Source organism: Tachysurus fulvidraco, chromosome 5, assembly GCF_022655615.1.
Source record: "Tachysurus fulvidraco isolate hzauxx_2018 chromosome 5, HZAU_PFXX_2.0, whole genome shotgun sequence".
Classification (NCBI taxonomy): Eukaryota; Metazoa; Chordata; class Actinopteri; order Siluriformes; family Bagridae; genus Tachysurus; species Tachysurus fulvidraco.
Window position 1 is genome coordinate 27,494,848 of NC_062522.1, and position 25,147 is coordinate 27,519,994.

General features: G+C 38.3%; 1 protein-coding gene and 1 long non-coding RNA gene across 4 annotated transcripts; one reads left to right on the forward strand and one right to left on the reverse strand.

Moving 5' to 3' along the window:
* Window positions 1-734: 734 nt before the first annotated feature.
* ptprnb (protein tyrosine phosphatase receptor type Nb) lies at window positions 735-24,256 on the reverse strand. 2 transcript variants are annotated; one of them, XM_047813284.1, is made up of 23 exons: window positions 23,980-24,256; window positions 20,056-20,106; window positions 18,135-18,245; window positions 17,787-17,889; window positions 15,273-15,396; window positions 14,829-15,156; window positions 13,637-13,774; window positions 13,501-13,535; window positions 13,031-13,311; window positions 12,718-12,804; window positions 11,855-11,934; window positions 11,663-11,727; window positions 8,728-8,931; window positions 8,363-8,611; window positions 8,105-8,252; window positions 7,796-7,869; window positions 7,213-7,290; window positions 5,570-5,689; window positions 5,287-5,453; window positions 3,959-4,012; window positions 2,189-2,253; window positions 1,818-1,891; window positions 735-1,580 (listed from the first exon to the last, which is right to left on the reverse strand). In XM_047813284.1, exons 1-23 carry the CDS (start codon window positions 24,053-24,055, stop codon window positions 1,509-1,511), a joined length of 2,784 nt encoding a protein of 927 aa, XP_047669240.1. In that variant the 5' UTR covers window positions 24,056-24,256; the 3' UTR covers window positions 735-1,508. The 2 variants fall into 2 exon arrangements, with proteins under 2 accessions (XP_047669240.1, XP_047669241.1); XM_047813285.1 differs by lacking the exon at window positions 12,718-12,804.
* LOC113634477 lies at window positions 11,141-17,731 on the forward strand. Of its 2 annotated transcripts, XR_007140536.1 has the most exons (6): window positions 11,158-11,294; window positions 11,433-11,504; window positions 11,858-12,009; window positions 12,705-12,843; window positions 14,818-15,163; window positions 15,283-17,731. It is a non-coding gene; the product is annotated as an uncharacterized LOC113634477 (long non-coding RNA). The 2 variants fall into 2 exon arrangements; XR_007140537.1 differs by lacking the exon at window positions 12,705-12,843 and having other exon boundaries at window positions 11,141-11,294.
* Window positions 24,257-25,147: the final 891 nt, after the last annotated feature.

Here is a 25,147-nt window from a genome sequence, read left to right on the forward strand (position 1 = left end):
TGTATGAAAAGAAAGACATAATTTGGAACATTCTTTTCTTATAATTGTATTATGAAACAGATTATTCATTTAGTGTACTTAACTTAGCTATACACACCGGGTTGCCAGTTAATTATGTACACCATCTACTACCTAATCTACCTACACCGATTGGCCATTTTATCAGCTCCACCTAGCATATACACTATATTGCCAAAAGTTTTGGAACGTCTGCCTTTATATGCACATGAACTTTGACATCCCATTTTTAATATGGAGTTGGCCCACCATTTGTAATACCTGAATGCAGCTGCTCGGCTTTCATGAATGTTTGTAGAAGCAGTCTGAATGCCTAGGTGCTTGATTTTATACACCTGTGACCATGGCAGTGATAGCAACACCTGAATTCAATGATTTGGAGGGGTGTCCCAAAACCTTTGGTTTAATATAAGTGTAGATGGCTTGGTAATTACTGACTATAGTCTTATCTGTTACTCAATGCTTCATTATTAATTGTGGGACAATGAGCCTCGAAAAATGGGCTATAATGGAACATTTTTAAATCAAGTTTAAAACATTGACTTAAGTTTAATGACCATTGTAGTAACAAGTATATTTGAAAATGAAATTACAACATACCCAATATGGGCATACATATGTATATTGTGCACATATGTTCTATACACTTACTTGTTTCATTCCTTTGTCACTGTCGATTACAAGTGGAATAAAGAAAAAACCACATGGAGGCATGATGCTGCTGCATGACTTCACAAAACTGTTTTATTACTCACCACAAAATACAAAATTAATATATATTTCTTGCTTAAATACATATATATTTTTATACTTTTTTTAATGCTGGAATCCAAGAAGAAAAGAACAATTACAATTAAGAATGTCAAAGTGTGTAAGAGGCAGGAGGGAAATGAGGTGGCATAGAGAAGACAGAAGAACAAAGTAAAATCATGGTCATATTCAGAATGAACCAATTTCCATCAAACCACATAAACCCATCAAATGGAGCTTGGGCAGATTGGATCTTGGCCTAAGGTCTCTACACCACTCACCCCCAGTCATCCATTAATGCAACTGGAGACGAGAATCCTGGGAAAAACACTCACAGCACTGCTGAGGTAAAATCAGGATAAAGCCATCACGATGGTTACAAGAGAGAAACGGAGGCAGGGCAAATCGGGAGGGACAGAGGGTTAATGAACTTCTTCTGTATTTAATACTAAATAATGAGTGATCCTTAAGGTACAAGTTGGAGTTCCTGAAATAAGCTGTCTGTGTGTTAGAGATTCGGTATGCTCGATGAACTGAAGATGAGATGATGTAAGGTGTGTCTGTACTGTAGGAAACAAAACAGGCTGAGTGCTGGTTGGACGTGTGCGTGTGTGTGCATACATGCTGGAGTGGGATGGAGGCAGGTTTAGACACATGAGGTCCATGTAGTAGTTGCTCATGCATGAATGTATTCTGTATGGATTGTATGTGTATGTGTATTTCAGGCATATGATTAGGGCTCACTGGGGCAGAGCTTTAAGGATAGCATTTACTTCTTCAGCCACAGCAGTAAGAGCAAACTCAAACTGGTCCTGTGAATAGACAAGGGCACATGCATCAACTCAACAGCAAAGCCAGTATCATTTTTGCCATTTAGTCTTATCACATATTTTCGGCATATTATGAAAGGCAGATATTAAGAACCTAGAAAGAATATTTGTGAGACTTGATCTATACTTGCATAGCGTAATATTTACATACTTTCTGATGTACTCATAATTGCCACAGGTATCATTATCACAAGCCTGCTTGTTTTGAGGTTGTGTTACCTTTGTGCGCACCATTCCTGGTCTCTGGTCACGAATGTGCTCCAGGGTTGCAGCGATATCTATTTCCTTCACCCCTATGTCATAAAAACAACAGATAGTTCAGTCACAGCATTTCCCAGAAAATGAATAGACCTAAAAAGGTTATCCTCTACAATAAAGGAAGATGGGGATGACTCAGAGCAACACTATACTGTAATTTTCAGTTGTGAATTAGAAAAGAATTGTTTACATTACTGACCATGATGTCTTTACTAAAACACTTAATATTTAAGGTTAAAAGCACAGGATTGATTTTTTAGAAAAAAGGAAGTGAGTATAGTATAGATTAAATTGTATGTCTGAATGAAAATTTTAGTAGCCTTAGAACCCACCTTTTGCCATGCGGTTCAGAACCATGTCGATCAAGATGTATGTTCCAGTCCGTCCTGTGCCATCACTATAGAAATAAGGGGTGAACGGTTATAAAGGAATGTCATCCTAAACCAATTTATTAAACAGAACAGCTACAAAGCATTTTAAAATAAAATTATGCCCGTATCATCAGAATGTGAACGTTTGTTAGCTTTTCCTAATATATCAAAGTTCTTTTGTGAAACATCACAACATCCTGTCATTGATTAGTTTTCTATAAGATCATGCCCTGTTGTATAGATTTTCTACATGCACTCAGGTGTCATTTTCTAAGGTACACCTAGCTTATACCTACACTATATTGGCAAAAGTTTTGGGACCTCTGCCTTTACATGCACATGGACTTTAATGACATCCTATACTTAATCCAAAATATATTGGTATGCTGAAGCATTAAGAGTTCCTTTCACTGGAACGAAGGAGTCAAGCCCAACCCCTGAAACATAACCCCACACCATAACCCCCCTTCATCAAACATTACACTTGTCACAATGCAGTCATTCAAGTACTGTTCTGGCAACCACCAAACCCAGACTCGGCCATCAGATTGCCAGATAGAGAAGCGTGATTTGTCACTCCAGAGAATCCATCTCCACTGCTCTAGAGTCCAGTGGTGGTGTGCTTTTTCAACATTACAACATTGCACTTGGTGATGTAAGGCGGAATGCAGCGGCTTGGCCAAGGAAAACCATTCTATGAAGCTCTCTACACACTGTTCTTGAGCTAATCTCAAGGCAACACAAAGTTTGGAGTTCGGTAGGTATTGACTGCAGAAAGCTGGCGACTTTTGCACAAGCGAACCTTTTGCAGAGATGCCAACCTTTCACAGTACCATGCTTGAATTCACTGAGCTCCTGAGAGCGACACATTCTTTTACAAATGATTGTAGAAACAGTCTGCATGCCTAGGTGCTTGATTTTATACACCTGTGGCCATGGAAGTGATTGGAACACCTGAATTTAATGATTTGGAGGGACGTCCCAAAACCTTTTGGCAATATAATGTATGTGCACAGGATCTTTTATCAGGTACCCCAACCACTAATGTGGGACAAATATGTGTATTGGTGTTGCTGGAATGCAAGAACACCTTGATTTCACTGAAGGATTGAGAATAGTCTTAGGCTGGGATAATGGACCTGGATAATTGTGGATAGGGAAAGATGATTTGTAATTAACTGTACAACATGGACTACGTGGCCCATTTAAGTGGTAGTCAGCCTTGGGTGTAATAAAGTGGACAGTAAGTGTATTATTGTTGGTACAATACAATACAATAGGTACAACATCATTGTTGTACCTATTACACTCTTATCAGCAACACCATTTACAGTACAATGTGTAGTGAAATCCAAAATCTCATATCCAAAATAATATTTTAATTAGAAATGAAGCATTTTACTAAATGTCACAATATTTATGGTTGTATATGTGACAAAATTGTATTCTGAATCTGAACTAAGATGCCAGATGCATACTAAGATACAACCCAAATAATATCTAATCAACTGAGACCTTTTTGTTGTCCTTTCAAGGTAAACAAATTATTCATAGATGGAAAAGGATACTGTTAGGAAATGCATACCTATAAGGTGAGCAATATGGATGATAAAAGCTAACAAACAAATGCACATAAAAGCTAGGTGCACCTAATAGACTGACAGCTAATGAAGGAAAAATGTGGTTGTAGCAGTCCTTGTATATGTAAGCATTTGCTTTGAAACAGTGTACCTGCAGTGGACAATAATTGGGCAGGATCGTCCTCGGTAGCATTTATTAACCTTCCTGTGGGGAAAGAGGAGAGAGACACAAAATAGAGGGGAAAAATGCCCATCCATTAAAGAGCATTAATCATGCAGTGTTCGCATCCATGTCACACTTCAATTCAGTAGATGTCCAGAAGTTAAACAAGGCCCGTGTTCAAAGACTGGGGAAATTCATATAAACACCAGATAGACTGTCATTAACATAGTCATTTGGCCAAAAAATGACTAAAAATTGCTTACTTTGTTCTTTTCTCAGTGAACAAAAAGAATTATTAAATAGCCAGGAAACATCATTACACTGAATAATAATAATAATAATAATAATAATAATAATAATAATAATAATAATAATAATAATAATATCAGTAATATACTGTGCAATATATAACTAAGTTATTACTTATTACTACAATTCCTACAATTGCATGTGAAATGCAGAGATGAAAGTGTCAGAAAATGTGTAATGTCAGCATGTATATGAGTGGAATATATGAGTGGAATATAATATATATGGAAAGTATTTATCCTCTACCAAGTTCATGAGACTGAAATCATGTCACAGGAAACTTTCAACAGAAGTACCAAAAAAAAGTTGATTTAGTGCTATGTTTATAAACTGACCCATCTACCAATGTATGTAATCAGAAACCATATAAATGGGGTTCACTGTTGAATGCTATTTTTGCATGCAAGGACACTTTAACAGAAATATATACACATTGACAGATATATAATTCAGAACGAGAAAGGAAGAGAAAGGGTGTGATACATAGAGATGGGAAGAGAAGGAGGAAGAGGAGGAGGAGGTGGAGAAGGCTTTGAGGCGATGGAGCGTACCATCAGCGTTGCTCTTGCTGCAGCCACACCTGTCCGTGCTCATTTTTGTGACTATGCAACTGGAGTCAGATTACTAGCTGCAAACCACAAAAATGACACAGACAGCTGTGCAATACCACGGGCCCCGCTGCGCTCCATCGCGCATAGAGAGAAAAAGATTGAGAGAGAGAAAGCGAGATAGAGAGAGAGAGAGAGAGAGAGAGAGAGAGAGAGAGAGAGAGAGAGAGAGAGAGAGAGAGAGAGAGAGAGAGAGAGAGAGAGAGAGAGAGATACAAATAAGTGAGAAGGTAAAAGACAGATGTAAAAGAGAAGAGAGAGTACAAGACAAATGAGGACATAGACAGAAAGATGTCTAAATGATACACGTGACAACAAAAAAATAATAAAGAATATGATGGCTAACAGCATAGGGGAACAATGTTTGCTGTAAGTTTGGAATAAATTTATGTGCAGTACCTGCGGAAGTCCAGCAGAGGGCGCGTGGAGGTTGGTATACCCTGCGCAGGCCAACTCAGAAAGTGGAACTGGGTGAGAGTGCGTGTCTCCTGCGTCTGCACATTTTTCAGATAGAAGCTCCGTACCAGGAAGTCATTGCACCAGATGTGTTCCGACACCAGGTTCACCTGTGCATGATGTGACATTTACAGTCAGCTTACAATTATATGAAAAAACAAAGTATAAAAATCAAGATATTTACCCAGATTTCAAACCCCATAATACATAACAGGAACACATGTACCTCATAGATGTGGTAGAGGGATGAGCCCTCATCAGGCCAGTAACGATCACACTGCTTCTCTCCATCCTCAACAAGTGCAGACATCATCACGATCACAGTGCATCCGTTCTCCCAGACCATCTACCGGAAACAACGCACAGATACACACAAAATCTCATCTCTCAGCCATTCTGCTGGGAATAACACCGAGCATACATCAGTACAATAGCACAGACACTAACGGGGTGAAGAGAAAAGTAAGAATTAATGGCATTCTGGAAATCGGCTGATTTATCAGCGAATGGAAATCTGGCATTAATTGGTTCTGGTTTGTTTAATTAAGCAAGTGCAAAGCATAAAAATTATAATCAAAAGCTATTGCATAATACTTTTAGAATTTTACTCTATAGAACTATTAGAATTTGTGTTATGTTATACAAACTAAAAAAAAACATAGCATAATCCTATACCAATCACATTTACTCTCCAGATATTCTCTGTCTTGCTAAATCCGTTGACAATGTGTTTTAGTTTGGAGCTACATCTTTGTCCATTTTAAGTGCTGAAGAATGCACATAATTCAAAGCTCTATTTCTCACATGTCTTAGTCTCCCTGTTAGGTAACCCTCTCTTCCCTTTATACTTCATAACACATTATATATTCATATATTCACTGCCACAACGAACAGCTTGATGCTGCTCTGTAGCAATCACTCTGTGCTCCATTTCAGCGCCTAGGACAGTTTGATGTGCATTTGCTTGTTCTAATACATTATCATTGTAGTGTAACAGCTCCTTCACAGAGACTTGTATATTGTAGATGCTCCAAATGAATAGATGTATCAGAGTAAATTCTTGATAATAGAGGAATTTGCAAAATGTTGGAATTATTTAACTCCCTTGCAGTTGTCCATTTTTCCCTATTTTTCTCCGCATGATTTTCATCTGCCAAGTGCCCTCTACTAGTCAGCTGACATCACTTTGGTGGAAAAGACATCTTAGAGATTTAAATTAGCCCACATTTTGTCATTTATTTTTAAAAATTTAAAGTTTCATTATAAGCTAGTGAAATTATGTAACATGCATTTCATGTAATTTGCCACCAACTGGGAAGCAGTTTTAATTCTGATTAGAAAAAACAGTTCAATTAGAGATGAAAATTCATAGATTGTAAAATTCATAGACAAGTCTTTTGGAAATTCATAGTCAAGTCTTTTGGAACACAAATCATGTGTATGTTTGTGTCTCAGTGAAATTATATTTTCTAAATGATTTTGGTAGAGACACCGACTGGCTCTAAAACTGTAATATTAGTGCAATTTTGGTCCAAGTGTGTCCAAATGTTCCATATTAGTGAAGGTACATTCAAATTTTCCTCTGATGGTTGAAAAGGGAAAAAATAAAGGGGAAAATTACTCTACAAAATTAGAAGTATACCATGTCACAAGTATGTTATGCCTGTGTCTAAGCTGAGAGGTATAAAGCACAAAAACACATAGGGAATGTGTTAAAATTTAAAATTCACAATTGGTACCTACAGTTATATCATGGTAGTTTTAATTTTATACGGTAACACACACACACACACACACACACACACACACACACACACACACACACACACACACACACACACACACACACACACACACACACACACTGACCTGCCAGAAGTCAGAAATGGTATGTGAGAGTGGTCCTTGAGTGGCGATGTATGCTGGCATTCTGGGGTCATGCTCAATCTAAAAGACAAAAGTTTGTTGGTCAGCGCCTTCGGCTTCTTCCGACCCTAGATTGTGCCTATCACCATGGCAACAAGCTATTCATGTGATCAGTGCACAAGAAGGCTTAATAGATGATCCAAACGTGCTTCAACAGAACAGCGGGGTTTCCGCACCACCTCCGCCCAGAGCTAGATCAATACATTTCAGCCATGGCAACGGCAAAATAGGAATTCCGAAACCCAAGACACACTGCTGAGGAATAAATGGATTTTGTCACCTTGGCAACCAAAAGGAGAGGGGTGGGAAAGTGGGAATTTTCTGGTTGGAGTAGGCAGAGGAGGAACAAGGTGCAATGTTTGATCATTTACAGGCAAAACATTTTTCCAGTCAGAAAGGTCTGAGCACACACAACTAAGAGTGGGTTTATGACTGCTCAAAGGCAGAAAACCACTCCTTTTTTTAATTAATACAAGACATGTGCATAATCATAAGTAGCTGTTTATAATTAAATACTTCAACCTACTATGGTGCTGGCATTAATGTAGTCAGCCCTTGAGGGGTTAACCTCAGCCTTCAGTTTCACCCGGGAGTGATCATCTGTACAGCACAGAATTACACACAATTAACACCTGCAAAACAGCAGAGGGTGTGAATGTATATATACAAAAGAATAGAAAATGCTGTCTTCTGAGCTTTGTTTACATGTTAAATAGTCAGGGAACAATGAGCTTGCCTACACACAGTGGTGGTGCAAAAACATGAAAGAAAAGGGGAATTTGCTCTGATGGGGCTTCATTTTAATGGGGCAATTTATTTGGTTCAGAAGGCTCACATGGCACAGCATCAGGACAGCGGTTCTTCTTAATGTTTGATTCGTTCTGAGCAACAGACACAGTGCTGGGTTCTGCTTGGTAAGAGCACAATGCCTCCCACTCCTTCATCAAACGGTCCTTATTCTTTACATGGTCCTCCATATATGCCTACAGAGGGAGACAGACAGAAGAGAGTGTGTGTATGAGTGTGTACCACTGATGCATTTGGAAAATGACTTCAACATTGCAAAACATGGTGATAGCATCTTTGTCTTTACCAGTATCATGTGGCCAGTGGAGATGTCCATGTTTGACTGTGCTGGCTCCTCACACCAGGAGGGAGTGCTGCTGTGTGAACTGGGGCTGGCTTGAGGGGCATCGCTGTACTGAGACGATACACTACTGATCCTTGAAGTATCTGTTCCAGCTCCTCCTACTGCTCCTCCGGTCCCACTCCCTCCTGCAGAAACACCACTTTCTTGCCTTCCTGCGGAGGATTTAGCAGCCATGTGCTGCCTACAGAGATCCTAAAAGTGGGACAAACAAAATAACTAAAAACAGCAAACTTAAAAATTTGAATGATATCCAAAGTATTTGATCATGAAATATAGTTCTGTCTGATGCAGTGAAGATTTCAACTAACCTGGTAGGCATAGTGGGTGCCAGTGCCTGCCTCTGGACCCAAGCCTAACTTCCTGGAAGCCAGCTGCTGAGCATGACTATGCAAACATGCTATAGTTAGTGAGCCCACTAAGAGCCCACCCACACAAGCCACGCCCACAAACATAAGAAACACCCACTGGCTGCTGTTGCGCACACGCATTGCCACTGGCACCCCATCTTTATTCTGTAAGGGGAAAAAAATATATATATATAAATAAACTGAATAAAGCGTGAAATTGTTGATATGGTGAAGATTTCTGTGAGGAGACTTAAATATTAAGTATTTTTGGAACAAGCCATCGTTGTCATTGCAATGTAATTTTTTTCCTGCACAGGAGTCTTCAGCACAGAGGATTTTACAGTTTGTCTGTAAAATATTACCTTGAGGAAAGAGAAAAAGAGACTGCTGTGGAAATGTGTTTGTAGCTGTTAGAACAGCAACTCATTTTGTGAGATTTTTTTTTTCTAGATTTGTGGACATTTCGCAACATGAAATTTAATGATAAACATGTAGAAAGTATGATTCAACATTCTTTAATTAATACAGCTAACTTTGGGCTGGTAACAAACCCTGTCCTTTATTTATTTTTTCCACAAATGCACCTTTCATGTTTTAGGTTTTTCAGGAATATTTTGATGGAGTACATTTTCATTTCATTTTAAAATTCTTTATCTGTGTAATCACGTTTATGCTACAGAAGCAGTGGGCAGAGATTAGGTTGAACCATGCTGCACTATTCATTTAAGGTTTGTGTATGAATGTTATAGTATGTCAGGTCTATTATGATTTCTGACAAATGCATGCTCCTTCAGTATGTATTATTTTTGTGAAGAAATAACTAATTTAGTGAAACTAATCCATGCAAATTACAGCTTTAGTAACAAACAAGTATCCTTGAACTTCTTTTCTGTGGTGGAATGAGTTAAATCCTCGTTCTGTCAAGAGACCACCCAAGCAACTCTATTCTGCTAGACCTTTTTCAAAGGAAACGGAATTAGATGAGTGGGAAAGCGGGAACAGGCACACACAAGACAGACCAAGCATCTCAAAAGGAGGTTGCACCTCCCACCCTGTTGTCTGGGTTACCATAAGCCTCAGTAGGGGCAGCAGTTGCCATGGTAACCTGATGTAAACCCTTTGGCCATCAAAAGTGACAAAAAAGAATAAATATATTCTAAATATAAATATAAAGAGGCGGAACGGACAGATAGAGTGACAGGTCTATTCTGTAGTTCAGCTTCAGTTATACAAACTGCAACTCATTATTCCTCATCCGAATCCTGATCTGAGACTCCTCCTGAAGCCTTAGCTTGAGATATGCTCTTGTTTTCTATTTCTGCCTCTCTATTGATATGAGGCAGACCACACAGGAGTCAGGGCATTACATCATCATGTTCGTGGCAACTGCGCTGACCTTGTCGCCACAGCAACCGCCTCACCTGACATCACTGTCTGTGAAGACATTGCAGCGAAGTGAGGTGAGTGCACTACAGGATTCCCTTACCTACATCCAAGAACATGCTTGTTTTATTCGCTTTTAGAAATGTTGATTCACTTATATATTTAGGGTTTGGTTTGATTCAATAATTCAATTATTCATTTACAATTAACTAAAAAAATACATGGATAAATACAATTACACAGAATTACTGCAAAACTGGGTCACATTTACATATGCATCTTTCTAATTTGTGATGTATATAAATGTGACCCAGTTTTACAATAATTCTAATAATTCGTATTATATAATAGATCTATAACAGATTATATAATTATGATGTAATAGGATAAAATAAAATATACGTGTATAAGGATTTATACATAGTTGTATTTAAGGTTTATTTTAGATTTACAAGGCAGCCAAATGAAAACACCTGGAACCGTCGAACCCTTTATTTTCCATAAAGATTTGATAGAAATTATACAAGCAACAACTAAATAAAAAAAACAAGCTCAATGATTTAATTTTACGTTAAAAACAAAAAAATTAACTCAGCCACTCAGATGAGGATAATTTGTAACAGCTGTATTTATGAAAATGGGCCATTTAAATCAACAATTAAAGCAGTGGGGAAGTTTGTAACTCACCTCAGATACAAACACAGACTTGAGACGGTTGACTGACGGCGTCTGAGGTGCAGAACCGGCGGACAAACGTGATGCCGTCGAGCGATATATAAATTATTTTAGCCTTATTCGTCGGTTTTTAGTTGCGGAAACCCAAACTGAGACTTGAGACAAGACGAGCTCGACACTAGGGATCTTAATAAATCAGCGAAACGGAACACCAGGCTGGAACAGACGAGCTTGTGGGACGCCTCAGCTCGGCCGCGCGCGAACGAAATCCCGCGCGCGCCTGTCAGTTTGACACTTATGAAGTCGTCGTCATGGCAACAGAGCGCACGGTGACGAGGCGGGATGAAAAGGGTGGGGGGTGTTAATGGCTCTTCAGAGAAGCTCTGTCAGGTTTTGAGTGATACGAAATGAGAGAGGAATAAAAAACAAACGAAGCTGTACCCGTGTGGATTAACGGTCGGATTAAGCATGTGTGTTAAAGGAAATGTTTGGTATCTGGACCAAACTGATCAAATCAAATATCCATGTCATATAATGCACGTTTAGTATTTAGGCTTTGAGTACAAAGTAACACGTTTGTAAGCTATGCTTTATCTGTGTCATGCCAGGGACATCTTATGAAGCTTGAGCTGTGCCTGGGATCTGGCAGCCAGATTTGGATGAGCGCATCATCTTTCCAGGTATTGGTGATCAGGCGGTATGGTAATAATAGGCCAGTAATACTCTGTTACACATTTCACATATCAGGTTTCTTATGAAGACAACCTAAAATGTGTTTTTCGAATAAACTGTAGTATCTACGTGTAAACACTCTAGACGTAGGCTAAAAAACACGTACCTCTCCAACACCTGCCTGAAGCACATTCAGCCCAGTTTCAGACTCTAGAAAGTTCTTGTCAGCCACTGCTCAAAATGACAGTAAAGAAATTAAAAGATTTACTTCGCAAAGTAGCAAATAATGTTTATTGAGAATGGTACAGATCTAATGTGTGCTTAATTGTTTGACAAAGAATTGTTCTTCTACACTCACCAGCCTTCTCCGCCACTTCAGCATTTGACAGGTTCTGGCTGTTCGGGCGAACTTGGAATGTGAGAGCCGGACCTACCACGCTGCAAACAGAACTTAACAGTCATGCACACAAAACAAGTACAGGCTACAGGAACACAGGGGATATGAGGGAGGAGGTTAGTGGCTAAGTTGACGATCAAGGGGTCAGGGTGCCTCATAGATGAGCATGCCATTCATTCCTTGCCACCACATAGTTCTTCACCACACTTGGGACCCCAGGTTAGGCCTCCACCTCACCACAACTTGGACTCAGGATACAAAAGGTTTAGAGAATCATGATTGGGGCATTATGCTGAGTCAAGAACTAAAGAATTTGAAATATAAATAAGCCTCATTTGCAAATATGTTTTGCTCTAATTTTCTGTTCAGACCAAAATGGCTCATTTAACATTTTTACTAAGTGATTTTTTCCTACATAAAATTTCATGCGCATGGATAAGATGTTCTACTGAACATACATAAATCCATTTGCAAATGTTTTATGTTTAATATTACACTGACCATGGTCACATATTTCTGACCTGAGAGTAACATTAAGTAAAAAAAATGCAACATAAATGTTTATGTTTAACATGTGGACTATGAGAAATATGAAACAAAAGGCTTATTATAAATGAGAGCTATCTTGTATTTGCACACACATTTGCAAGTGCTGAGCTGTTGTGCATCATTTTATATTAATATAGTTTATAAATCAAATTAAGCCGATACATACCAGGTACTAAAAAATAACTGTATTGCAATACAGACAGTCAGTGAAAATATGTTAAGGCTCAAGACTATTTTGTATGCTTGGGATTTCCTGCCATAGTGACTGATATTACCTGATGTTGATAAAAGAGCCAATGGTGAGATGGATCCTCTTAGTCAGGGCCACCAAAAGACGAATGCCATCAAACAGAGAGAGGGGACTGTAGAGACACACATTGATGTGCCACATACAAACACAGGTACCACAAATTACATAAACATCCCACAAACACAGACAAATAATCCATCCAAAATGAAGGGTTTTGATGAAAATTAAGAATCGATGGATGGATGGATGGATGCATGGATGGATCAATGGATAAATGGGAACTGTGCAGTGAGTTACTCAAACACTTTGCAGATGAATACATGTGGCAATGGTTGTACCTCTTGTTTGTAACAATATATCCATACTCTTCTTTGTATTGGGATTGATTCTTTGCTGGTGTTGCATTGAGGACTCCTTTCCAACCTTTTTCCTCTACCTTCCACCCTTTGTCCTGTTTCATCAAGGCTGCAGGAGCCTCTAAACTTGCTTCCTCTTTAATATCATTGGACTGTGGAGATCCACCGATGTTGGAACCCTCCATAGCAGAAGAGGAAGATGAGGAGATGGCTGGTGCTGAAGCTTTTTCCCCCATGTGTGTCATTTCTCCCTCAGTGATCTTCTGTAAAAAGCAAACAGGCCAATTAAAAATCAATTTGTTAATATGATAGTGGTCAGTAATGTCCTGTAATTCAGAAATACACTTCCTTCTGTTGGAAAAGTCAAATTAATAGATATAACCTCAAATATACATGAACAACAGTGCAAATACAGATCTATCTTGTGTAATTCTTGGATAAAACAGTTTTACCAGTTTTTGTGGGGCAGATGAATCAACAGTATGATCTATGGAAAAAAGAAAGTGTAAGCTGTTACTACTGTGCTGACAAAAATGGCCCATATCAAAAGCTTTTTTATTAAAGGAACAGTATTTGATAGAGCATCACCCTGACTGCGTGGGATTGAAGGTTCACTCTGCAGGAGATCCAGGACAGTATAGAGACGTTCCAGGTCTGCAGGGTTCACATGAGTCAGGTCAAAGCCATGTTGCAATAGCAGCTCATTCAGATTCTGCTGAGTGGGGTCTGTACAAAATGCCAGCACATAAAGCCAGCAGTCAGAAAGTCAGCAATTTGCCTTCTTTTACAAGACTTTTGCTTTGTGCATTTGCTCAAAACTTTCAGACTATTTATGATGTTTTGGGCTAATTTATACAGTATATTTAGGTGTTAACATCATTTAAAATTTAGTCCCTAAACAGTTTCTTATACTTGGGCCCCAGGATGTCTAAAATGCAGTATTGACACACACTCTAAGCTGTATTTATCCATCCATCCATGCCTTTTTTGTACCACTTGACATACACAGGGCACCTGTAATCTATCCCAGGGGATAGAGTAAAAGGCAGTGGACACCCTGGATGAGATTCACACAGAACAATTATGTACACACCCCTTTTCACACACTACAGAGTATTCAGAGATGTCAACCATCATACATCTTTCGACTTGGGAGGAGATCATGGACATCCCTGGAGGAAACCCCCAAAGCAGGGGAATAACATGCAAACTCTATACTGTACATATGGTAGATGAAGTAAGGTGAAATGTTAACTACGAAGTCATTGTGGCTCCCAGTTGCATCTAAACAGATTTGAAATCATACATATGAAATATGTGTCATATTTATGACTCCTGTAATGTGGGATATGTAATGTGCCGTTTGTCTCATGGGAAAACACAGTTTTAACAATAACCAACAAAAGCTGAAAAAAAAAATCGTCAAATTTGTTCATGAAAAATCAACAAGAGCCCAGGTTCTTAAAATTCTAATGATCAGGGCTATAATTGTCTGCGTAATCGGAAAGTATATGATGTTTTATTCTGGGCAAATCTTGTAGTATGTGTGGGCTGATTATATGTAAGGAGGCTCTCACATTTTCAACAAATATTAGGATTTTTTAAATTTAAGATAAATTTTAGGAACAAATATTAGGATTTTACAGATCAAGAATTATATCAAATTATGGATTGCCTTGTACGTATGTTGTATCCTATGGGTACTAATGCATCTCTTGGATTTTCTGTGACAACACCAAAGAAAAAACTGCAGTTCTCCCACTTCCCAGGACTTACTCACCGTCATCATCAGGCCTAGACTGCTTGGAGGACTTCTTCTTCTGTTCCTGGCTACTGCCCCCCATGCCTTTGGAAACATAGTTTTTGCTGTACTCCAGTGGGAAGTCCAGGTCCTCGAAGAAAGGTGAAGTTGAGAGGGGTGTCGCCACCCGATGGCCGGTGTTGGTCTGTCCAGGAGAGGAGAGTAGGAGAGACATCAGATCCTGAAGCAGCTGTGTGTCCTTATCCAGAGCATTAGGACGAGGCCTTGGCACTCTAGAGGAGGATGTGTGGTACATGTTCCCATCCACCAGGTTTAGAGAGCGCTCCTCTTCATCTTGGTAACCATACTGCATGGTGAGAATATGAACAGTCAGAATGAATGAAAATGTATTTAAAAAAGAACAGATTTAAAAATGTCATTGTCATTGAGTATGTGTGTGTGTCTATGAACACATGTCCTAACCTTTTGATAGGTATAAGGTTCCAGGCTTTGCATGTGAAGGGAGGACTGAGGAGGATCAACAATCATGTAGTCCATGTACCGCTGGAGTTTGGGGTTTAGCTGGTCTGCTGGCCCTCCACTAGATCTGGGTGAAAAGAAGATTGGAAGAAATGCTGTCTAAACTCTGCTCATGAGTCAAGATGCAATTGCACATTGTGCTCATTTTCAAAGATGAGGTTCACTGAAACTGCTTTGCACAATCAGATCGGCCACTCTCACACTCTCTATTACAGATATTGTTTAAACACCATAAGCACAGGAGTGGATTACTAAATGTGCAGAAACCAAAGAAAATAAGGCTAAATAAAAGCCTTCATGACACCCTTGATTGAATAAAATTACAATGGATATAAAGTTTACTTACCCCTGTTCAAATTGCATTTTTCTTTTATTTAAGAAACTAAAAAAATCATTTCAGACCTTTAAGGACTTTAATATTAATAGCAACCTATACAAATAAAGTAAAAAATTTGAATTGAAAGATTTTTGGGAAGAAGACCTGGTTGTACTATAACATCTATGTACTTAGATTAGGTATGTACCCTAATTTTTGATGAGGAGTGGGGTAAAAAGAATTCAAACATACCATAGAATATGATCAAGTGAAGAAAAGTAAAGCACCACAGTAATATTATCTAGAACAGGACATCGCTCTAATATGTACAACATAACAAGCTGAATATTTAACAGGGAAGACACACAGCAACTTTAAAGGAGCTGCAGGAATATCTGACAAGTATTGGAGGCTTTCTGCATGTCCTCATTCCTGGCACGAGAAGAATATCAGCACAACATTGACCTAAAGCATAGATCCAAATCAACAAAGGAATGGCTTCACCAAAATATCAACATTTTGCACAAAGCCCAGACCTGAAATAACTGAAAATCTGTGAATTGACCTGAAAAAGGTTGTGCACAGCAGAGCATATTCTAGACTGTGAAAGAACATAAAGGAAATAAAAGTGGAGTAATAAATTCAAAAAGTGCCTCAACAAAGCATTAGTTTTTTGGGGTGTGCACACTTATTTTTCACTTATTTTTTTTAGGTTGCAATTTCACATTAATTTAACATCAAAATAAATCATATAAAAAATGTGGTATGATTTATCTTTATTTTTTTTTTGCATCACAAAAAAAATGATATTTAAACAGGGGTGTGTAGACTTTTTTCATCCACTGTAAGGTGGTATCATTTTGGTATCAGTATCAAACATTAACAAAAAACATGTATTTGTACTTGTTCTAGAAAAAAAAGTTACCAGTGAATCTTTAGCTGAAAGAGAATGAAAACTAGGCATAAGAAGCAAGTGGTCATTTTAATTAAGATGAATGCATGTTGAAGGACAAGAATGGGTTCTGAGATTGAGATCAATCTTCTTTTAAGTAAAATTCACATCTAAAGTCAATACTCTTAATACCTATTAATGCTTGTCATAGATAAAACTATATGTACTCGTTATTTAATGACATCTATATTTTATTGATGAGGTGGGGGGTGTTAATGAGGACCGGAATATTGACCCTGGAAGCAGGAGACTGGACATGCATTCTATAGTGCTGAGGATGTTAGGTTGATTTGTGGGATAACAGGAAGTAGAAAGTTATGAGATTAAGAGTTGAGAAATTAAGAATAAGGAGAACGAAGATCCTTCCTGGGAGCCTTGTACCTGTGGTGCTTATAGCCATAAGGAAGTCCCAGAATGAAATCTTCCATGTTTGCAAATTTTAGGGAATGTACTTGACTTTACCTGTTATTCAGCTAGTCATCCTCCTGTTTGCTTTAGCTGAGGCGGAAGAAGACAGGAGGGAAAGATCATGGTAAATGGATAAGGATGGCACTGGATACTTCCCTAGATACGCAGACTTCTGAGAGGACAAGAATGACTGGTATGGGCTGATTTTCTATTTATTTTTTAATTAATTGGCCTATCAGGGAGGTCAGTCCAGAGTAACAGCACTGTTGGTAGGAAAAGGGACTGCGAGCAGGGTAATATATTGTCTTTATGAGAGTGCTTTCAGGTCTGGGTGGAGTGTTGCATTATGCTTTTCTGTGTGAACTGCATTCACACATTTGAGGGAGAGTGTAATAGGAGCTGAGGTTTAGGATTGATTTCTTGAGGTAATTCACTTGATTTACTGCATGCGTTTGTGCTGGTCAATAACTTATTATGTAGGGGAACCCAGGCACTGGATCTTTTTCTTGGCAAAGATGTATGAATTTTAAAAAAGCATAAAATATTTAGGGTTTTTTTTCTTAATTTTTTTTTTATTTTTACATATAAGCCCTGCACATGAAATAACACCAAGATGTATTAATTGTTGTTATGTGTAACACTGTGTATTCTGAAATGCCACTGGACATACAGTATGTTTTTACAATAAGTAGGGCACTTAAAATTGTATATGCTTTAAATACACAATATGCATGCTTTTTAAAATAAAAAAATACATACTTTAAATTGTGTAATTCCTTACTTGGAGGAGGGAGTATTCTTCACAATTGACAGTGGGATCTTCTCAACCATGCTAAGCTCCTTATCTACAATTGATTGGGTGGCTTCATCCTGCCAGGTCAGACCTACAAAAAAACATTGGACAAAATATGCCTCGATATCAGTAATAATACACTCGGCCTTCCTAACCACGATAACATATTTTTCTTTTTTTATGCTAGCAGATGGAACATAACATTTCATTGTGTGTTTATACTGTGCACTGTGCCTATGCCATTGTATACACTTATGAGCCTAAAGGAGTCTCTGTGGTAAATCAGTATTAAAGATACAAGATAATATAACCATTAGGAAAACGTGTGTAATGGACCTTTTCTCATGAGCATTTGCAGTAAAGATTGTAGTCTGTCCAGTAAGCCAGCAGTCACCCTGTAGCGAAATCTCTCTTGCTGCTGTGAAAAGCACTGCCCAAATAACTCATCTGGAATGACAGAGAAAGCACGTAAGAATACATGCACATCTGACACATACCAATAATGCTGCAAAACTGGTTGCATACAGATATTTGTTCTATCTATCTCATTTGGAACAGAGAATATTTTTATCTACAGAGAACATTTACTTGGTTATTACCTTCTGAGACATTTTTACACAGTCATATTGCTGTAAGGTTGCCAAGAGCATGATATGTTTACTTTTACACTCACAAGAAAGCAGACTGACTGAATACAAGTCATTAGTCGTGCTGACTCAAACAGCATTTACAAGGCTTTGAATAACCATTGGTGTATGAATAATAAAATACTCATGCTCAAACAACCCTACGGAATAATCATTTTGTCAACCAAATTATGTTTCATAATTTTATATTTAGTACTGAAGGTCAAATTATATCACATATATGCAGCAATATTAATTGTTTATGTATGAGCAACAATAACTGTGATACCAAAAATGAATGAAAGTCACACAGAGTTTCAGTGACGACTACTACTACTACTACTACTACTACTACTACTACTACTACTAATAATAATAATAATAATAATAATGGTACACACACACACACACACACACACACACACACACACACACACACACACACACACACACACACACACACACACACACACACACACACACACACACACACCACTGATTAATGGCTTTTAATGGGAATGGGATAAACAATTTCATTTGAGAACTATGATCAATATTTGTCAATTATATAAGTTAGAACATGCTATAAGTCATATGACATGATACAATTCTTACCGGAAGTCACGTATATTATGTTACAGGTTCCCAAACCTGGTCATGTTCCCCAATGAACACACCTAATTACACGACTTATCTAATTACAATCTGCCCTGCATTGAAGTGTGTGTTAAACCAAGAAAAATACTAAAGTGTGCAGGTCAGGAGGACTCCAGGGCTCAATCTGGGAACCTGTGACATATGGCATGGTAAGCATAAGAAATGTAAAATATCGGAAGTAGGAACAGAATTTTAAGTAGGGAAATAAACATTAATGTCATGAACAAATGCTCAAATATTTGAATTATTTAGACCAGTCCGGCTAGCACATACATACTGTACATTTCTTTACATATATTTACGGGCTAATTATTTCATACAGATCAAAAGTAAGAAGAATCAGAATTAAACCAAGTGCGCACCCTAAGAAGTCTACTAAGCCTTTTTCACTGTTTAAAACACTGTATGCTTGGGGTTGATATTATTCATGAACTAACTGTAGAAATGTCACTATGACTCATTTTCTCTCTTTTTTCACTTTTATCCCTCCCTTAGACAGAACCTTGAAAGAAATATGTTGTGTTTTCCTTAGTGATGTCGCAGTTGCCATAGAAACGTTTAGGTCCTTGTCACCGGGTAAAACCAGGTGATCATAAAAGGCAGTGCTTATGGAATAATTTGTCTGTACTGTTTCAAGTATTTTACACATATGAATGGGCTTCTCCCAAACACCATATGAACCCAAATTGAAGTAATGGAGTACAAAATATTATCTGGACAAACAAACATATGGGTTAACGTTTGCTTCTGGCCCGTTAATCCAAATAAGTGCAAACAAATGCATAAAAACGAAAAGGAATGATATAAGAAATGTTTGGCAGATTCTTAAATGTAAACCATTTAAAACATTACAGACATAATGTTAATTCCCTGAAAGTTCTTTTCTCACATTAAAAAGGGCCAGAAATCAGTTTAGATATGTAAATATATATTCAGAGTGGGAAAAGTAAAATGTTGTCTGCTTGCATACTTACCATCCCAACAGACCTGTCCACTGGAGCAAAGCCCCCCATCAAACAAACAGCCTGAGAGAGAGAGAGAGAGAGAGAGAGAGAGAGAGAGAGAGAGAGAGAGAGAGAGAGAGAGAGAGAGAGAGAGAGAGAGAGAGAGAGAGAGAGAGAGAGAGCAAGTGAAGAAAAGACATGTAGACTGTGCAGGAGAAAGAACAAACAGAGTGATGAAAAACAGATGACAGAAGACTAAGTAACTGTTAGTGAGAAGGTAGACTCCATTGGCTGTGGAGACAAAATATTGGGGTTTAAATTCTGTGTGTGAGTGTGTGTTTCCTAGTTGATAAGCAAGATTGACCTTTGCTGCTTGCTACAATGCAGGTAAGTGTTGAAACAACACGTGACTGACCAGCTGTCCATATCAATTGTAATTTTTTTCCATAAAGTAGATTAAGTCTTAACCTCAACAGTCTAAACTCATTTGCCAGTGGCAGGCTTATCAGGTTCTGTCAGTCATCTGGTACCATAGCAACAGACAAACAGTGTTTACAAAGTGCATGGTCACCATCCTGGAAAGAACAAACACCACCAGACCTTGTTAATATAAAAATGAAATGTGAGATCAAAACCTCAAACGCATGGACATCCTGTACCTGTATTCAATGCACACTCCATGTATAATAAACTTAGTTATGGAGTGGGAGTTTCCTGACATTTTTCTCTGTGTTCTGTTGTTAGTGCCAGCAGTGGGCACCTCCTTTCTACTTTATCTCTGCTTATCTGGAGCTTCTTGAACCAGTGTGTACGAGAGACAAATAGGGAAGAATGATAGGCAGGACAAAGGTGAATGGAGGGTCAGAAAATGACAGTAGATGATGGAGTTACACTGATTCATAGTGAATATCCTCTTGCATTGTATGAAAATAAAATCCCATTTGTTTCATTAATATGTGGTGGGCCAGAATCATATAGTTATGAGTTGTGTCAGGGATTCGTTGAATTCTCTGGAACTGTAGTGGATACTGAATACTTTCTTTTCCAGTTTATTCTTCTTGGCTGATGGTAATGTAGAGTGAATTCCAAAATCTCCCATTGGTGTCCTACTGGGTTGGGATATAGTGACTTTGAAGCTTGTAGCAGATAACTTACAAACAGTACTCTGCAAACAATTCTGTGAGCTGTTGTGACCTTTTTGTCTTTTCATTCTGGAAAGACTACTTCTGTAAGGATGGAAATGTTTCCTCATAAACAACGGGAGGAGTTGTTTATTTGCTATTGGTCAAACTGATTGGATTTGTCCTCTATTCTGTGTTACTTCTGAATTCCTATTCTGTCTTCCTTCTGAATATCTTGCAGTATAATAGGTAATGTTTGCATTTTGTACAATGGGGCTGTAATGAGGTGAGCACTCAACAAATGAACATCTCTTCAACGTAATTATCTACAGCTCTAAATGCTCTGCCCCATCACCTTTATCTCCTCAGCTTCCACAATTCAATCACACAACCAAGACAGCTGGATGAACAATTGTACAATCAAGGAACTCATTCTTCCTTGATTTTTTTGCACTGATACACAAACAGTAATGTAATGTCTTCAGATATAACCGGATTCTGTTTTGCTCTGAACAAACACGCAAGCCGAAATTCCTACACTGATGGTGTGATAGAAGGCAACTCGTCAGAGGTGAGTCAGCCAGCAGAAGAGGCCAGATTGCAGATGCAGAGTGCAAACGCATGCCAGAATCTGAGGGTCGTTCCCTCTCAGAATATAACAAATACTGAAAATAACTAACTGGTACAACATATGCTTTGGGAATACAAAGCATGTTTCACAAGGGATTAACACAAACAGAATGCGCACACACACACACACACACACACACACACACACACACACACACACACACACACACACACACACACACACACACACACACACACACACACACACACACACACACACCTCTTGTAGGCCAGCCCTGTGTACCTGGGAACAATAGTATTGCAGTCACTATCCATGGTGCTGAAATGCATCTGCACACAGCTGCATAGTTATCCTTGGCAAGGTGAATTGAGCTAAAACAAACACTCTCAGTTGAGACACATGGGAATAGGGGGTTTTACATTTACACTGAGAATGTTGGAATTTTAGGCAGCATACATGTTATGTGTGTTATCAATGTTATATTTTTATTGTAGCAGATGCAGTTGAATTTCAAAAGACTCCTGAAAATCTGTGGTACTGTAGCACTGTCAGCACCCCCACATTCTGTATCCCTGTTTAGATACCAACTTCTAAAATACCAGCTAAATTATTCTGGTCTGAATGTTTGTTCCACTTCAAAGAATAGTTTCAGGCTCAATCTTGAAAATCCAAAAATATCTAGCAATTCAGTCATATAAATTAAATAATATCTCTAAAACAGTGCTATTGATCTAACACTCGTACTTCTGAATGTTTTAAAGGAAGCTTAGACTATGTTAATGTCAGCAGTCTTTTAAGATTATTACTTAAAACACTTTGTTGAGTGAGATTTGCTGATGTAATGAAATTTTGTCTCAATTCTAATACAGATGATGTCATAGTGTGAGATTTAAAGAAAATTACCACAATCACTTAATGCTTTCAGTCCATATTTGTGCAGAAAATAGGGATGCATAAATAGAAACATTCAAACTTGAGGCAGCAAGGATGTTTTTCTAGAATGTTTCATTTATAATTTAACTTCTTGCCATTGCATTATTTGTAGCAGTTTGGTGACTCAGATAAACCTATTCCGTTCTAAAAATGGATTTTAATGGTTGTTGCATCACAGCAACCATCCTGCTCTGAGAATCTTGACTTATTTTCAAATATGCATTTGTCTAGAATAAGCAAAATCAGTCTGAAAACAGCACAGTGTAACACTGACCAAGATCGAAGATTTGAAGAATAATATTGCTTTTTGGTAAATGTGAAAACATGTATATGTTCTTCACATGCGTTCATAAATGCACTGACAAGCTGAACACATTAGTGATCAGAGCTGCACTGATCTGCACTATTGACTTAATGTCTTCTGTACAACATGCCTTTTACAGCTGTATTTAAAAATGACACACACACACATATGTATATATGACCATATACAGTATATAGACTGAAGACATCAGTGACTGGATCTATATATAAGAATGCACTCTACATTGATAGACTGAACACATCAGTGACTGGATCAGCTTTGCTTCATGGATGAGTCATAGTGCATGCTGAAGGGCCTGTATAAGGAAGAAGGGATGCCATCTTTATTGCAGAAACTCATCTCTCTTTTCTTGTGCCGACAGAAAATGCAGGGTAAGCTGTCTGAATAGCTTTCCTTGCAACAGTTGTTTACAAAGACTTTGCCAAGTTCTGGCCATACAGGAAATGACACAGTGATCCTGCTTAGATTTGGATTTTCATTATGTTTAAAGGTTAGATGCTCACGAGATGCAGAAATAATAATAATAATAATAATAATAATAATAATAATAATAATAATAATAACAACAACAATAATAATAAATTATTATTGTTGTTGTTATTATTATTAATAGTTTGCATTTGGAGTGTATATTTTATAGCTTACTGACGTCAATTCTGTTGCACTGGTTTAGAAAAAATAATAGTAGAATTGACAATGTAGTTAAACTGTAAGTTGTAAGCTTGCTTTACAGATGCAGTCACGATAAACGCATGTATACGGCTGCAGGAGCAGAAAACATCACGAACGAGTTGACTGAAATATAGACTCGTGTATATATGATTGAACTAATAAACAAATAACTAGTAGCATGAATTATCACGTTTTTCCAACTTCAGGCTTACATCCTCCATGGATGTAAGCGGTATGTTTGTGGCCACTGGCTTTAACGCAATCCCGCAGCCCCTCCACAAAAACAGCAGAGTGCGTGTTGCATGACGTACCGTATGTGGCCGAAGTGGCGAGCTGCTGACACGCGGTCATTACAGCGAGGAGGATCCAGAGGCGCAGCGACTTCATGTTCACTTCAAGCAACGCGCCCTTCGGTCTTTCTTATCCTCACGCAGACATACCGACTCGTTACTACACGGCTGCTAATGAAGCGAAGCGAAGCCGCCGTGTAGGCAATAGATTCCAGCAAAAACACACACACACAACCCAAAGCTCTACGAAAGCGCACCGAGAACGAGTGACTGCGAGAAAGCGCGAAAAGAAGGGATGGAGGGAGGAAGGGATGGAGGGAGGAAGGGAGGGAGAGAGAGAGAGAGAGAGAGAGGCGGGCAGAAAGAAACCTCGGGAAAGTTATCTTGAAAATTCCTCAAAAAAATGACCTGTCTTGATAAGAAAATGAAATGATGTAAAAAGTGACTTCCACACATCAGTAAGTCTTCTCAATCTAGCAAAAACACCTAGGGATGCAGCATTACACACTTTTTAATCATGTACTTAATAAAACACGTAATGGATTTTAATCAGGTCATCTTTTTGTGTATACACTGGATAGCTGTAAATTGGAAAATGGAAAAGATGGAAAAATCTTCATCTGTCCAGTTTTGGTGAGTCTGTGCCCACTGTAGCTTCAGATTCCTGTTGTTGGCTGGTTGCAGTGGAACCCAATGCAGTCTTGTGCATCCACCACAAGGTTTGTCATGTTGTTCATTTTGAGATGCTTTTCTGTTCAGAACAGATATAAACAGGGCTTATTTGAGTTCCTGTCAGTTTAAAACCAGTCTGGAATGCGTTCTCCGACTTTTCTCATAAACCAAACATTTTCCAGCTCCAGTGCTACCACTCACTATAATTTCCCCACCGTTCTGTATAAGCTTTAGGCTAGAGATTGTTGTGTGTGAAATTCGCAAGACATCAGTTTCTGAAATACTCAAACCAGGCCTGTTATTAAGTGTTGTTATTTCTCCTATACAGAAGTGACAATGGTGTGGGGTAACCATTTTCATAGAATTGGCACATGATGACCCCCGGCCACATAAAGCAATCTGATGAAGTGCTCTCCGGCTTAAATTTAAAAATTGTCTTTCATTTGCAAACATTTTAGTGAATTTTAAATGTGATCCGCTCTCTTGGCTCTTGTGTAGGATTTATGTGTTTATAAAA